The sequence below is a fragment of the Lactuca saligna genome, chromosome 3, assembly GCF_052625555.1.
Source record: "Lactuca saligna cultivar CGN05327 chromosome 3, ASM5262555v1, whole genome shotgun sequence".
NCBI classification, from domain to species: domain Eukaryota; kingdom Viridiplantae; phylum Streptophyta; class Magnoliopsida; order Asterales; family Asteraceae; genus Lactuca; species Lactuca saligna.
The window spans coordinates 76,166,592-76,181,821 of NC_136419.1; the positions used below are offsets into that span (position 1 = coordinate 76,166,592).

General features: G+C 38.5%; 2 protein-coding genes across 2 annotated transcripts; one reads left to right on the top strand and one right to left on the bottom strand.

Annotated features, from left to right (window-relative positions):
• Nucleotides 1-8,388: 8,388 nt before the first annotated feature.
• Nucleotides 8,389-9,149, top strand: LOC145033790 (uncharacterized). Its single transcript, XM_078982326.1, has 3 exons — nt 8,389-8,635; nt 8,770-8,889; nt 8,974-9,149. Exons 1-3 carry the CDS (start codon nt 8,563-8,565, stop codon nt 9,144-9,146), a joined length of 366 nt encoding a protein of 121 aa, XP_078838452.1. The 5' UTR covers nt 8,389-8,562; the 3' UTR covers nt 9,147-9,149.
• A 2,503-nt stretch (nt 9,150-11,652) lies between these two features.
• On the bottom strand, nt 11,653-12,766 carry LOC145033791 (putative B3 domain-containing protein At3g49610). Its single transcript, XM_078982327.1, has 2 exons — nt 11,816-12,766; nt 11,653-11,720 (listed from the first exon to the last, which is right to left on the bottom strand). The coding sequence occupies exons 1-2, from the start codon at nt 12,675-12,677 to the stop codon at nt 11,662-11,664; spliced, it is 921 nt and encodes a 306-aa protein (XP_078838453.1). The 5' UTR covers nt 12,678-12,766; the 3' UTR covers nt 11,653-11,661.
• Between the last annotated feature and the right edge of the window lie 2,464 nt (nt 12,767-15,230).

A 15,230-nucleotide genomic window follows, 5' to 3' on the forward strand; every position in this document is an offset into this window, starting at 1 on the left:
CTCGGTAACTCCTCCGGAAATACATCCGGGAACTCACGCACTATCGGAACCTCATCAACAGACCTCGGTCTCTCTGAATCAACCCTCGTATCCATCACATACGCTACAAAACCCTTACAGCCTTCCTGTAGACTCTGCCTCGCTCTAGCGGTTGAACAAAATGCCGACCCAGAACGCGTACCCTTATCATACACCGTAAGAATTTCCCCCCACTAGGGTCTCATATGGTCACCAGCTGTCTCTTGCAGCCGATAACTACTCCAAATTTGCTCAACCAGTCCATGCCCACTATGACACAAACATCACCCATCGCGATAGGAACTAGATCAATCGGAAACTCAATGCTGAAAATCTCGAGTACACACCCTTGGATCACCTCGGTGGCATACACCGCTCTCTAGTCAGCTATGGAAACTCTCACGGGTCGACTCAACGCCTCTCGACTCATACTGATGTGCTGACTAAAAGTCAAAGATACAAAATACCGACTCGCCCCCGAGTCAAATAACACCAAGGCAGGTACGAAACTCACAAGAAAAGTACCAGCCATGACATCGGGCACTGCACAGACCTCCTCCTCAGTCAATTGGAAGGCTCTCCCTCATGCCTTCGGTGCCTCGACCTTCACGGGCCGACTGTGTGTAGCTCTCACTGCAGCAGGGGCAGACCATTGAGATGCTCCCTAAGCTGTCCCTCGCAACTGTGGACTCTGCCTTCTGGTGTCCGGTCTGGTTGCAGTGAAAACATACTACAAACCCCTTGGGGAAATCCTTGGCCATATGCCCCTCCTTGCCACATTTGTAACAAGACCCTATTCTGCACACCTCATCGTGACTCTTGTCGCATTTGCCACAAGTGTGGCCCTTCTGGCTCCCAGATCTCGAATCAGCGGGTTTGGCCCACTTAGCTGTCAGTTGGGACTGAGTCGGCCGCCGATCCCTCCCCTGAGACTCAGCCTCCTCCCTAGCTTGGGTCTCCAACTCTATCTTCCTCTTCCGGGCATTTTCCTGAAGCTCAGCAAATGTCCGGTACGTTGAGTTCGCCACGAACTCTCGTATATCCCTCTTCAACACACTCAAATATCAGCTCATACGTGCCTGCTCGAAGGACACGTGCTCTGGGAAAAACATTTCCCTCTCATGAAACATCCGAGTAATCGCTGTAACAGACTCGGTACCCTGCTTGAGGGTCAGAAACTCCTATGCCAATCGCTCCCTCTCCACCTGGGGAACGTACTCGTCTCAAAACATAGCAGTGAACCTCTCCTAGGTCACTGCAACAAGCTCAGTAGGCGTGTAGTGTACCGTCACAAACTTCCACCAGTCCTTCCCTCCCAAGAGAAGCTGGTTCAGCGCAAACCGGACTCTCAAATGATTAGGAGATGAGCAAGTAAAGAAACACCCCTCTATGTCTGATATCCACCTCATTGCTGCAATCGGCTCCTGGGTCCCATCGAACTATGTCGGTTTTGTGTTGCTGAATTCTTGGAACAGCAATGCATCACCACTCTGCGGCCTCGTCGCAGCTATAGCTGCAGTGGCCACAATAACAGCAGCCTCAGAAAGAGCAGCGTATCTCTCGTCGAATGTCTCGATCAGGGTGGTCTTGATAGACCCGAATGTCTCTAGAATCTCATCGCAGATGGAAACAGCCACCTCATCATGTATCATCTGGCGGAGCTCCTCGTCGCTCACATCCCCTCCACTGGTCCCTGGTCTGTGGCATGTTCCTACCATGATGCCTCTCTGAAATACAACATAAGATATCAGTAATTCGGTTGGATGTACACACACTCGATATCCCAATCCTACTTGATCTTTGGTACCCTAAGGATTCTTACTTGGACTGCGTATTAACCCGGTATCTTCAGTATTACGGGCCCAATACTACTGTCCATACCGCATCGGCATTCATCCCAAGTCCTCCTCCCAGAGTCCCAAATCCCAAGTACGCTACTCTATCTAATCATGTGCTACTCACTAGTAGATCTCTCATAAGCTCCTCACTGCTATCTAAACACTCTCAAGCATCTCTAGCAGCAAAACCCCTAGGCTAAGGCATCATATATCAGGCCACTCTAGTCCTAATAAGAATACCTAGTCTACTCTAGCATGCATAACATAATTCATCATATAGCATAACATAACGTATCTTTTAACACTTATTGTAAGGGTATTTTAGGAAATCACCGTTTGGCCCTGGCTGATCGTTCACACGGCTCTCCTCTATTTGTCTCAAAACTCTTTTTACTCTTTTAAAAATTTACTTTATTAATTTTCCTCAAATCCTCAGTTTGAGTTCAGATATGCCCGACGATGCATCCGAATCCCTCAAACCAAGGCTTTGATACCAACTTGTAACACCGTAAAATTTAAGACAGTTTTTCGCATTTTAAAACACATTTCGAATCACATTTATTAACAAAATCTCATTGTATCATATCTTGGTTTCACAAAACATTTCTGAAGATCAAAATACATAAACTTGTATGGGTATTTTGGGGTACTTACTTGAGCTCGGTTGATTGCATGCACCACACCTCTTTTTCTTTCTGAATTCTTTTTGCTTTTTTAAAACCGTTTTCTTTCTCAAAACTCTTTTTTTTTTAATAACAAAACTATCTTTCTATTTTGAAAACTTCTTTACCAATTCCTCAGTTTGAGTTCAGACACACCCGAGAGCATGTCCGAATCCCTCAAACCAAGGCTCTGATACCAACTTGTAACAACCCAAAATTTAAGACCAAAAATTTCTTTTAATAAATCATTACCTAAAGTAAAGTCATCATTCCAAAACATAATATGAGTATAAGTTTTCAAAACACATGTTCATTATTAGAGTAAACATTCCCAGGCTATCTAATCTATGGTGTGTGCCATGCGATCACCCCGAGCTCTTCCCTCCGCTACCGGAAGTACCTGAAACCAAAACTGAAAACCGTAAGCACAAAGCTTAGTGAGTTCCCCACCCTACCACATACCATGCATAACCACATACTGCACATACTGGGCCACGCCCACTATCTTGGGCCTCGCCCCTACCTCGGGCCTTGCCCGCTACAACGGCCCCACCGCTCCAGGCCCCGCCTGGCTTCGAGCCCTGCTCGGTTACATATCTGTTTTACTTAGGCCTCGCCTGCCACAGGGCCTCGCCCACCAACAAATAATAACACATAAACATTTCACAACACATAACTAACATATGCAACTAGTTATGTCCTAAGACCTCGCCTATCCTGGGCCTTGCCCATGTCCTGCTACTGATGAGTCATGGGACCCCGTCCACGCTCCTAATGGTAGTGAGGTATGGGCCTAGCCCACTCTCACTCCTGTTCTAGTTTGGGCCTCGCCCCTATTCTGCTACTAATGAGATATGGAACCCCATCCACACTCTTCTATTGGTGAGATACGAGACCCCACCCACACTCATCCCCTACCAGGCACATACATGTATCACACAGACAACAAGTATAAACTATCATATAAACAATTCCTTGGGCACCCGCCCGCTATGACTGGACCTCGTCCTGAAAATCATACTAGCATATTGTGCCTTGGGCTAAGCCCCGAGTCTTCTACTCATAACTACATGGGCCGGCATTGTGGCCTTAGACCCATTCACACAAAGGGAAACTCACCTGCACTGGCTGAACTTGCTGATGATCTCACTAGTTGCTGCCCGACAACTCATGGAACTCCTGCTCCCCTTGCTCCCGAACTACCAATATCAATGCAACACTGAGTCTAACTAACCCCCGAAAGACAACCAAGTCAACCCTGGTCCAAGGTCAAAGTCAACCTTCCAGGTCAACCCTACTCGCCGAGTCACCCTACTGACTCGCCGAGTTCTAAATGATCAAATTCCTTCCATTCGCGACCCGACTCGCCGAGTCAGTCCATGACTCGCCGAGTCTACCGATCTCTGAGTCCAAACCTGTCCAACTCACTGAGTCTCCACCCGACTCACTGATTCGAGTATCAACTCGAAGGGTTTGGGGTTTCGCGACCTGACTCGCCGAGTACAAGGCAATCTTCATACGACTCAACGAGTTGTTCATCCCACTCGTCGAGTTTCTCCACAACTTCATGCTACTCGCTGAGTCCACTCAAAGGACTCACCGAGTCCCTTCAGTTCTCCTTACATGCAGAGGACTTTTGAGTCATGCATGGATTCCAAATTGTAGATCTACCCTTCCCAAGCCTATTCCTCACGTAAAGTTGCAAACTTTACGTGTAGAGAAGGAGATCTAGGCAAAATATGCTATAAACTAGGGTTTAAGGCCAAGGGGCTTCAAAATCAATTCAAGGGCTGATACTTTACGGGGTTTTAGATTAAAATAAGCATGGATCTGAGGTGACAACCTCAGATCTGAACCCCTAGCTCGAAAGGTCACTCTAATGCCATGAATGCCCAAATACACACATAGATCTAGGTGCAAATGAGGGGAAATAGCAGCTTGTTACCTCCAAGATGAACACCACTGAAGTAGATCTCGAATCTACACCTCCTCCTTGAAGCAACCTTCTTGATCTTCAAGTTCCTTTCCCCAAAGTTCCTTCCTCCAAGCTAATCCTCTCAATGATGGAAGCTCTCACGAAATCAAGGGTGCACTGGCTCTCTAGGGTGATATGGGGGCTGAGGGAGGGACATAACACCCTTTAAATAGGATACAACTCCCGGGATTCGGGTTTTCCTTGTTCAGACCAGACTCGCCGAGTCACCTTGGCCGACTCGCCGAGTCGGCCACTTACACCTTGACCCGGATCCCGCTCGGACTCACCGAGTCGACCCTTAAAATTAGGGCTTTCTTTCCTTTCTTGGCCTTTAAAACTTTGGGTGTTACAGATTGAAGAACCCTTTGGAGACCTAAAGAACCCTAACCTTTGATCTTTTGAAGACTCAAGGCGAATTAGGTTACATTTTCCACTTAATCTTAGGATTGAATCATGTTTAGCTTAGTCCAATTCGTGTTTGAGCTTGTTTTCACTGTAATTATGAGCTAAATTCATATTGTTTCTGTTTAGGAAGAACCAAATTACTCCTATGGTTTAATAATTACTTTTGTTAATTGTTTATTGGTGATTTTATTAAATTAAGTTTGTTAAAGAACCTTATGCATTAACCATAACTATTTTCTGTTAATTGGAAGACAATTAAGATGCATGGACATCTCTTAGTTGTTAACCTCATATGTTTATGTGACCACTTTATCATATGTCTAGGAATAATGAACATGAAACTAGAATTAATGAGAGAATGGGTAAAAAAATTTGTGAGCTTGTTTGAGAAACCAACAAACAAGAGGTTAATTGAAACACCCACTTAATTAACCAATTACAAATCTTATTTAATCCAAATAATTGAACTAGGGAGTTAATTAGTTTAAACAATTGGCCACTGCTTGAATTGATTAATTGTCTAAGGGTTAGTTTGGGTGAACATGAATCTAACCACTATAGTTGGTAACCAATAACAATTAATTTATCATATTATTATACAAATAACCATAGGAGTGAATTGTTTGGACCTAAACATAAACTCTTTATCAAATTTGGTGAATTTTTACTTGTTTTAGTTTTTAGTTAATCACTTGTTAAGTGGTGTGTTTAAGTTTCTAGTCTTGTAAAACTAGAGAAAACCTTTACTTTTATTGCTTGGTTAGTTAAAATTAGTTATTAGTTTAATTTCCGTTCCTTGAGTTCGACACTGTACTTATCCAGCTATACGACTAAAAGACAGGTTCACTGCCTTTATGTGCTAAATTTATAATTTAAAAGTAGGATTAAAACCAATGCATTTTACACACATCAATATCAAATCACAGAAATGACTAACACATAAACCATAATCACATAATGAGTCAGCCTTGGTGCCTTAGACCCATAGGTATGGTGAGAAGACGCATCTCTGTCTGCTGAATGCGAAAACTGCTCTCCTAACAGTCCGTAACCTTTCGAGCTAAATAATAATATTAATCAATGTTAGGACTTTACTTCAGCAAAAGGGAACCCAACCCTAAGTCCTTCCAAAAAGACCTAATTATCCTTTCTGTAACATCCCAAAATTCATGTCCGAAAATTTCATTTTGAATTAATAATTTTTAAAACATTTTACCATAACATTGTCAATAAATCCACACATTACAAAATCATAATATTGTGTCCCAAATCACGACATCAAAATAATGAAAATCAGAGTGCAATTTCTGAAAATCCGATGCGGAATCATGTGTGTGTATGTGATGCGATGCTACGTTGCCGGCTCCTTCCCCTTAGACAAAGAGGTACCTGAAACCAAAACAGAAACCGTAAGCGCAAAGCTTAGTAAGTTCCCCCATCATACCAGATACCATACAATATCATTGGTATCTTTTAATCGGTAATCATCATCGGTATCTTAACCGGTAATCATCGTCGATATCTTTCAACCGGTAATCAGCATCGGTATCTTTCAACCGGTAACCATCATTGATATCTTTTAACCGGTAACTGGGGACTATTCCACCCCTACCTCTAGCATACTACTTCAAGATATAAACATACAATCAGGCATATCCGGGTACTAACCTACCTTTCGGTCTTAAGGACCACTATCAGGGAAACTGATCCTTACTATACACATAACATATCATAGAGATAAATCTCATAACCAAGGCACATAATCAGACCAAGATAATTATCACAAAGACAATCATCTCCTAAATATTCCTCTTTGGTGAGATAACATTGTGGTCTTAGACCCACCCCTACTGGAAGGTAGCTCACCTCGTACGAGTAGCTGCTGATAATCTGCATGGCAACGACTCGACGAGTTCCCCTTCTTTACGAACATCAATGAACCTTCATACAACTCATCGAGTTGTATGAGCAACTCGTCGAGATCACCTTCATTTGATGAACAAGTCCTGACCTTGACTCGCCGAGTTGTATGAACAACTCATCGAGTTCATCTTCAAACATACGAAGATTGCCTTGGACTCGCCGAGTCTGTTCTAGCACTCGTCAAGTGTCATGAACTCCAGGTCTAAAACTAAGTCCAATGTGTTGGGTCACTCCTTCTGTCTTACTACAACCCTTCTAATACCCAACTGAGTTCATTTGACCCTCAACAGATATGGGACTCAAAGCCTTAGAATCATCGAGTCCCAAGAACGGACTCGCTAAGTCAATAACATCCACACCCTAAATCCTCGATTTCTTATGTACAACACTTGTCAAAATAATAGATCCAAGCCCCTAAGCTCGATCTAGCACGTAAAGTTACGAACTTTATGTGCATGCATGAGACTTTTGAGCCAAAAAGGCTCTAAAATCGCTCTTTTGTTGCATGGGGCCTTCCTTGGGTGCAAAAGCAACCAAAATTTGTCTTGTGACTCTTCCCAAGTGCTAGATCCGAAGTATTGACCCCCAACCATGTTTGCATATCATGGTTGGTCACCTCATATGGCTTAAAAGCCCCAAATCTTCCCCAAAAAGGGATCTAACAAATAAACAAGCAAGGTACAGACTTTATACTTTTCAAAGACTGCAAATGATGAACCAAACTCGAATCCTTCAGCCTCCTCTTGATCCTTCTATGCGCTTCCTTCTTCCTTGAGATCAAAACCCACAAAAATCACTCAAAATCCTTAGATCTTGCACCAAAACACTTAGGGTTTGCTATGAAGGGTCTTTGGGAGCATTAGGGACGAGTGGTAGCTGAAAGAGATGATTAAATAGGGTGCAAACCCTCATATTAGGGTTTTGTCCAGTCAGAGCCTACTCGTCGAGTCTGGATGCGGACTCGACGAGTCCATCACTTAAGTCCCGTGTCCAATCTCACTCCTACTCGACGAGTTGGGCCTTCAACTCGCCGAGTCCCAGGCCAAAAATGCAAATACAAAAAAAATAAATTACATATCAAGAACCTAGTGCTACACCAATATCAACAAATAGTGGTGCCTCTAACATCGTCATCTTCATCTAATGGTAGTAGCACCTCTGATTTAACATTTCTTTGATTTTTAAATCACACGGATCCTGGTGGCATCGACGGATGAAGTTGACAAAAAAAAAAAAAGAATTGAAAAGAGGAGTTGTTTGCAGCAGGTAGCAATTTATTACATTTCAATACTCGATTTTTGTTCTTGCTATATTTTTGTTGCTGTTAGCGATGGAACAAGTAATCTGATATATCTCATTTTTCTATTATTTCTCGTTTTCACTTGCTTAATATGTGTTCGGGTGTTCTAAATCTTTGTGTGTGTGTTTGATATGTGAAGAGTATGAAACAGGTTGTGACTTTTCAAGGCGTGAGTTACGCTAATTTCATAGGTTCCCACTTTTGGAACTTCCAGGTAAATCTACACCCTTGCTTTTTGTGGATCTAATGATACATTCATGAAACATTACCATCGATCTATTCAACTATGTAGCTTCTCTCATCAATGATTTTTCTGAAGCTTCTCGTTTCATTTTGTTGTTTCCCTTTTTAAGGATGGATTGTTGTGTCATTCAAATGTGGTTTATGAATCTGTGATTCATTCTATTTCTCTTCCTTTTCAGATGAAAAGAATCGGTCCTAATGGTGAATCGTGGAATGAATGTGGAGCCATCTATTTATATGAAGGGATACAAATTATATCATGGAAAGGGAGGTAAGATTTTGTTACTATCCTCAATGGTGCAATGACAACACCATCATTAGTGGGTATATTTTTGTCCAAAATCAGTAAATTAATTTTTTTTATCATAATTGTATTGTTTATAATATGGTGATTTATTAATCCAGGTAGACAATTTAAGAAATCTTTGCATGAAAACTTGCAATTTTTGACCCCTGAAATGGAACATGATGTGGAAGACTTGAAAGCCATTGAATCAGTTATTGTGCAGGGATCTCTTGGATCTGGTATGCAGACATGTTTGTTTTGTGTTTTTTAAGCACATTGACATATCCTTTTTGTATTGATCTGTTTTCTTGTTCTTGAAATAGGTATTGTAGATACAAAAGTGTTAGGTATTGTAGATACAAAAGTGTTGGTAGAATTGTTCTCAATGTACGAAGAATGGCAAGAAAAGTTGGGTGAAATAAAATCCAAAGAACTTTTCATTATAGAATTAAGGGATTTAGAAAGAGTAAGAAATATGTTTTTTTTATCTCTTTGAAAATATTAGTCGTATGTTTGGATACATACAAGTATATACTTGATTATGTACCAAAAATTCTCTAATTTAAATTGATTCTATAGGATCATGTTATGCATTGAATTAAGCCTTAGACTGTTGGTGTATGTGTTTATTTGGTTGTATTTCAAGATTTTATTTTTAGTTATACTGATACTTGAAGAATGTGAAGTGATTGCCTCCTTTTTCTAGTTGTGAATTGGAACCATAATGTATTGGCATTACCGATTTAATAAAAATGTCAAAAAAGTTAAAAACAGTAAAAGGACCAGGTTATATGTTAGAGAACCGGGGTACATGGTTATACAAAAATGCTTCTGCTTAGCATGAAAGGACCCAATTTTGTTCAAAGGAACCAGGTTATATTATATTAATAGGCCCCGGTTGTTGAACCGGGTCTTATTAGTTTTTTGAAATATGACTTGCCTATAAGAAACCCGGTTGAGAACCAGGTTCTTTTAAGCTTTTAACCGGGTTCTTTTACCAATTTTGTAGTAGTGCCTCCACCTCCTCCAACACCCACCACCTACCACCACCGCTACACACCACCACCACCGGTATCTCCGTTACCACCAGCTTCCACGCACTAGTACCATCACCTCCACCACCGCGACCACTGTCACTGTGACCCACCACCTTATCACTACCTTCGCTATGACCACCACCACACATCACCATCGTTACCACTCGCTACACACCACCTCTACACCACCCACCACAACCACAACCACCCAAAACCACCACTATTACCATCACTCTCCACCTCCACCATCATCATCACCTCTACCACCACACTACCTTCCATCACCACCATCATTCACGACCCTGATCATACCATCATTGCCACCACCACTGTCATCACCATCGCCACCACCACCAACACATTCGCCACCACCTTCATCACCACCACCGTTACTACCATCACTGCCACCTCCATCACTGCACCACCCACCACCTCTACCACTACTCATGACTGCCACCATCACCATCACAATTACTACCACCACCACTATCATCACCTCTACCACTACCCAACATCACCGTCGTCGCCATCATCACTGCTATTTCCACCATAAACATCATCGGCACCATCACCATCATTTACTAATTTTATAATATATATTATATATTTTTACGTATAAGTTAAAAAACAAAGTAAAAAAAGGAAAAAAAAATCTTGTTATTTTATATTATTTCAGTTTTATTTTCTATCAACCAAACATATAATATAAAATTTGATTTAAATTTCATTTCTATCAACCAAACAAAATATAGAATTAGATTGCAATTCATGACAGATTTTAATTCATTAACAAATTTCGATTCCATCAAAAACATTTTGCGAATCAAACGCTACCTTATTCAACTTATACCGACATAAAACCAATAATATATATATATATATATATATATATATATATATATATATATATATATATATATATATTTTTTTTTTTTTTTTTTTGCTTTGTCAAACATAGCCTAGGTTAGGGTCAACTTAAAGCCCAAATCCCTTTATGTAGATAAGTCGATTAATTTATACTTTTTTTTTTTACCTTCGAGAATTCACATTAAAAGGATTGATGTAGATAAATACAAAACCCACAACCTTCAAGGGTAACGGTTGAATTTTTTTAACACGATAGCTATTGTGTAGCTGTCTTTAAATATCTATACCGCTCATATATATCCATATCTTATAAAGAGTAAATTGCATGGTAATAATCCATAATATAAGGGAATTTTGTTTTACTATTTATATATTTAAAATCAGTAATTTACTATTCAAATTTCAAAAAAACAATTGAAATAAGTCTTGACAGACCTTAACTGTGAGGATGCCTTATTTGGTATTTGGATTCGGATCCAATTCCAAACCCATTTATATGAAACTGGTTCGATTTATTTGGACGGGTCTCATTTAAATGGATTATATTTAAAGTTGGAAACCCAATTAAGACGAAATTAATTGAAATTGATCACGAGATCGTGTAAAAAAATCAGAAAAATCTGTTGGAAAGTCGAATAAAACTGGTTCAAACTGGCGACACCTTTCTACATAAAAATCTCAAAACCAGTTTAGAAGCATCTTGGTTTTTCTTTATAAGACAAAGGAAAAAAAAAATTGAACAGGTTTAAAAACTATTCAGAATTTAATAGATATCCAGTTTCCCACCTGTTAAAATGCCATTAAACAAAACACTCCAATTTATTATATATGTTCATTAATAGATTTCATGGATATATTACACTATATTCACTAATCTTATAATCTTTGTATTTCCATATTCATTCATATATTTCCTGAGCTTTCAACTAATCTCACACATAGAAATTATGTCCAACAGAAAAAAGACCTAATGCAACTCAAGATAATAATCGATATCGTTTAATTCAATAAACAATTAATATCATTGTTTAAATGACTCCAAAAAAGAACTATAAAAATTGATCAATCTTTATCAAACAGATCGTTTTACTATATCTTCTCCGGCTTCTACAACTCATGCAACTTCCTTTTCCCTTTTCTTGATCTCAAACTTTTTTCATCTTCGCCTGTAAAAAACAAGATATTCTCCATATGAATACTAAATTCAAATACAAAACTAGCAATTGTAAATTGTAAACACATATAACTTATATATACTTACTTGTAGATGAGGTCACACCTATCGTGGATTCCCGAATGATCACTCCACGAGATCTTGGAACGCCATTGATCCCACCATCATCGTCACTTTCATCACCATTGTCGCAATCCACAAGAACAAGTAGAAGGGATGGAGTATCTCCGACTTGAAACGACCATAATTGCACAACCTTAGTCTCCTCAAGTCCATTCTCGTTAACAACCTGATTCCAACCGGACTTCAACACAAAGTTTTGATTTCCGTTCATATCCCATTGTGTCAAACACACTTCGTAATATTCTTCCCTTGATGGCACATAAACACGCACCACTTCTCTTAATTTCGCCATTTGAAACAAAATATCTCGTCTTTTAACTTGCTTTAATGGCATCAATAAGCGGCCTTGCCCCTTGTTCACATCGCTTTTTGTTAACAGCTTTTCAAACACGAATTCCACCTTCTCTGAACCATTTATCTTCTTTATATAACTCTTCACTTTCGGTGGAAGGTCAGTGTGCTGTATCGTATTCTCATCATGGTTAAGTTTACGACATTTCTCACCACGATTATGTGATCTTGACGTTGATGGGTCTTTCGTTAGGTTTGAATCAAAACCATAAACCCTACCTGTTGTTGAGGGTTTTCTTTTCTTGATTTCACAAGCGACGATGTTTAAAGAACTGGAATCTTGATGAATGTGTTTTCTTTCTTTGATTTCATTCAGCTTGCGTTCGGCTTCTGCACGTAGAGTAGCGGAATCAGTAGTAGGGCATTGATACCCAATCAATTGTAGTAAACCCTTAATCCTTCTTTTACAATTTATATCTTTCTCTTCATCGCTTTTTTCTCTTTTACGAGAAACACTAGTTTTGTTCTTCGCCATGGGAGGTAATTGGTTTGTATTGTGAAAGAAATCAAATGAAAAGACGAGGGAGTGATTGTGATGAACTGATGATCAACGTCTTTGGCGACGATTTTAGTCGGAGAAGAAGGAATATATTTATATTAGTTTTTATGAATTATGAATATCTAATCCAACTGGAAAATCTAGATATGCTATAATTGGAATTTTGATATGTTAAATGTTTATCCTCCTATATCTTCTCCAATATTTTAGTTGGTGTATATTTATATTTAATCATCTGATTTATATGATTTATGGTTTTTTGAACTTCTGAAAACGTAATGATTCGTGAGATCATATCATTTAACGCTGATGCACCTTAATATTTCCTAATTGTATGTGAAATCAAGTAATTTGCATGCTGGACCCCAAACTATAATCAATCCGGAAAAGGCTTTAAGATTTTTTTTATTTTTTTTGGAAAACAAAGGCTTTAACATTCTTTACAAATTAACAATTTGAAATCAATAAGAGTATTCACTATTTAAAAAAAAAAAAAAAATTGAATTGTTTCATTGGACAATCTTGATTGTACTATTTGATTCGGAATATATAATCATGTACTAATTTGCCAAATAACTTTTAATACAGTATCACATAATAATATCCTTAATACATATATTTTTCTAAAAAAAATGTTTCTTTTTTATATGTAATATATAAAATTATAATGTACTTTTTAGTAGTTGTATATAAATTTTAATATTCAACTAAATTTTGCTTTTTTTAAGGTGGCTAATGTTGAAGTTATGTATTTTTTTTAAGCCAACACTTGAAAACTAAATTGTAAAAATAGATGTAACCAAATTGTGTTTGGATTTATTTGGTTATTTTAGAATTTGGTTTAGACTATCCATGTTGTCGCTACAACTTTTTCACATATTCCGATCGAATACCTATTGCACCGACTAGTCATTGGGATAGACACTAGGCGCATATTTTTTTTTTTTTTTTTTTTTTTTTTTTTTTTTTTTTTAGATTCATTACATTTATCATTCGTTCATTTTTAAAAAATCCAAACATTTTGCAACATATATTACTTATATAAAATAACTAGCTACTATTGTTTAAATTTAAAACATCAAATTCAAGTTTAATTTTACAAAACAAATTACATAGAATAAGTATTTAACATTGTACAAAATAACACAAAACATCAACCATCATTATCATATTCTTCTTCTTCATCTTCTTCTTCTATCCTCTTGGGTCGATATTTTGTTGAGAAGTATTTCCTTGCGTGGTACCTTCTTATGTGTTAGAGTTGAATAGAAAGCTAGGAAATGGTAGTGGTTGGAGGTTAGAAAAACATGCCCCCAATGATGCATTATATTGTTGCAAGTATTCTTGCATTTGTCGTGCATCAAATGGTGATTGAGATCTGGATTGAGATTGGGAAGCTATGGTACTGGAAGCCCGTTCATTTGGAATTAAACTAAAGTTGGCGGTTGGCCTCCCATCCACTCTACAAGCATGCCCACGTCGCGTCCCGAGGGCATGTACTATACATTCTTCCTCATTTACTTCTCCTCCTTCCCCGACCTCGCTTTGTATTTTCTCATATTCATCTTGAGTTTTCTCTTTAAATAAAGAAAACAATAAACATACAATAATTAAAACAAATAACCAAACTTAAACATTAAAATAATAATAATAATATACCTTAAACAAAAAAATTATACTTAATAATAACAATATATTTAAACAATGTTTTAATTTCATTTATCACTTACCCAATCTTATTATGATCAACTTATATACCAATTTGAGCTTTCTTTGTAGTGTATCTGTCTCCAACCTTCAATATGTTGCGACTTCAGTCTTAGTTTTCCTATAATAAGTCAAAAACAATAAATATATTTATACAAGTGTTAATAACAATTTTAAATAATACCAATATATTTTATTACCTCTAAATGACGTCGTTAAGTATAGGACCTACATCCGTGAGCACTTGTGTGCGTAAGTTTCAACCTAGGAATTTTATTTTTAGCCGATGTGCGCATATATTCATCAGTCAAGAACAACATATCAATCATCTTATTCCAAGTTTCGCAGACCAATCAGTATGTAGATGTCTTCAAGCCCTTTCCACGTCTACACATCCACCGACTCTATCAAAATGTTTTTTCATGTCATGCTTGCGATCTCAATAAGCTCTTTGCGTGTCTTCTTGGACACCTATATAATATTCATATTTCTTGAATGTTTATCCTCTCTAATTTTAGTCATTATCATCTCCTTTGTTTTTGTTAGTTTTGATTCCTCTTGTATCTATTTAAGCCTATCGGCTGTTTAATGAGAAAATAGATAAAAACCATCAATTTCTAGTGTAACATCCCGAGTTCAGGAGTGCAAGTTCAAGGTTCAAAGTGTAAATGTGGAAAAGCAACTCGGCGAGTCCATGGTTAGACTCAGCGAGTTGAGTCGCATTCAGGTCGAGTGATAAGTGACCAACTCGGCGAGTCTCATGGGTGGACTCGGCGAGTTGGTGCTGTATGGAGAAAACCCTAATCACGGGGGTTGAGCCCT

Coding starts and splice junctions, on each gene's coding strand:
- LOC145033790 (XM_078982326.1), top strand. CDS start 8,563: ATGGTGAATCGTGGAATGAATGTGGAGCCATCTATTTATATGAAGGGA. Junction 8,636..8,769: donor ATTATATCATGGAAAGGGAG/GTAAGATTTTGT, acceptor TTATTAATCCAG/GTAGACAATTTAAGAAATCT. Junction 8,890..8,973: donor GCAGGGATCTCTTGGATCTG/GTATGCAGACAT, acceptor TTCTTGAAATAG/GTATTGTAGATACAAAAGTG.
- LOC145033791 (XM_078982327.1), bottom strand. CDS start 12,677: ATGGCGAAGAACAAAACTAGTGTTTCTCGTAAAAGAGAAAAAAGCGAT. Junction 11,721..11,815: donor AGGTGTGACCTCATCTACAA/GTAAGTATATAT, acceptor TGTTTTTTACAG/GCGAAGATGAAAAAAGTTTG.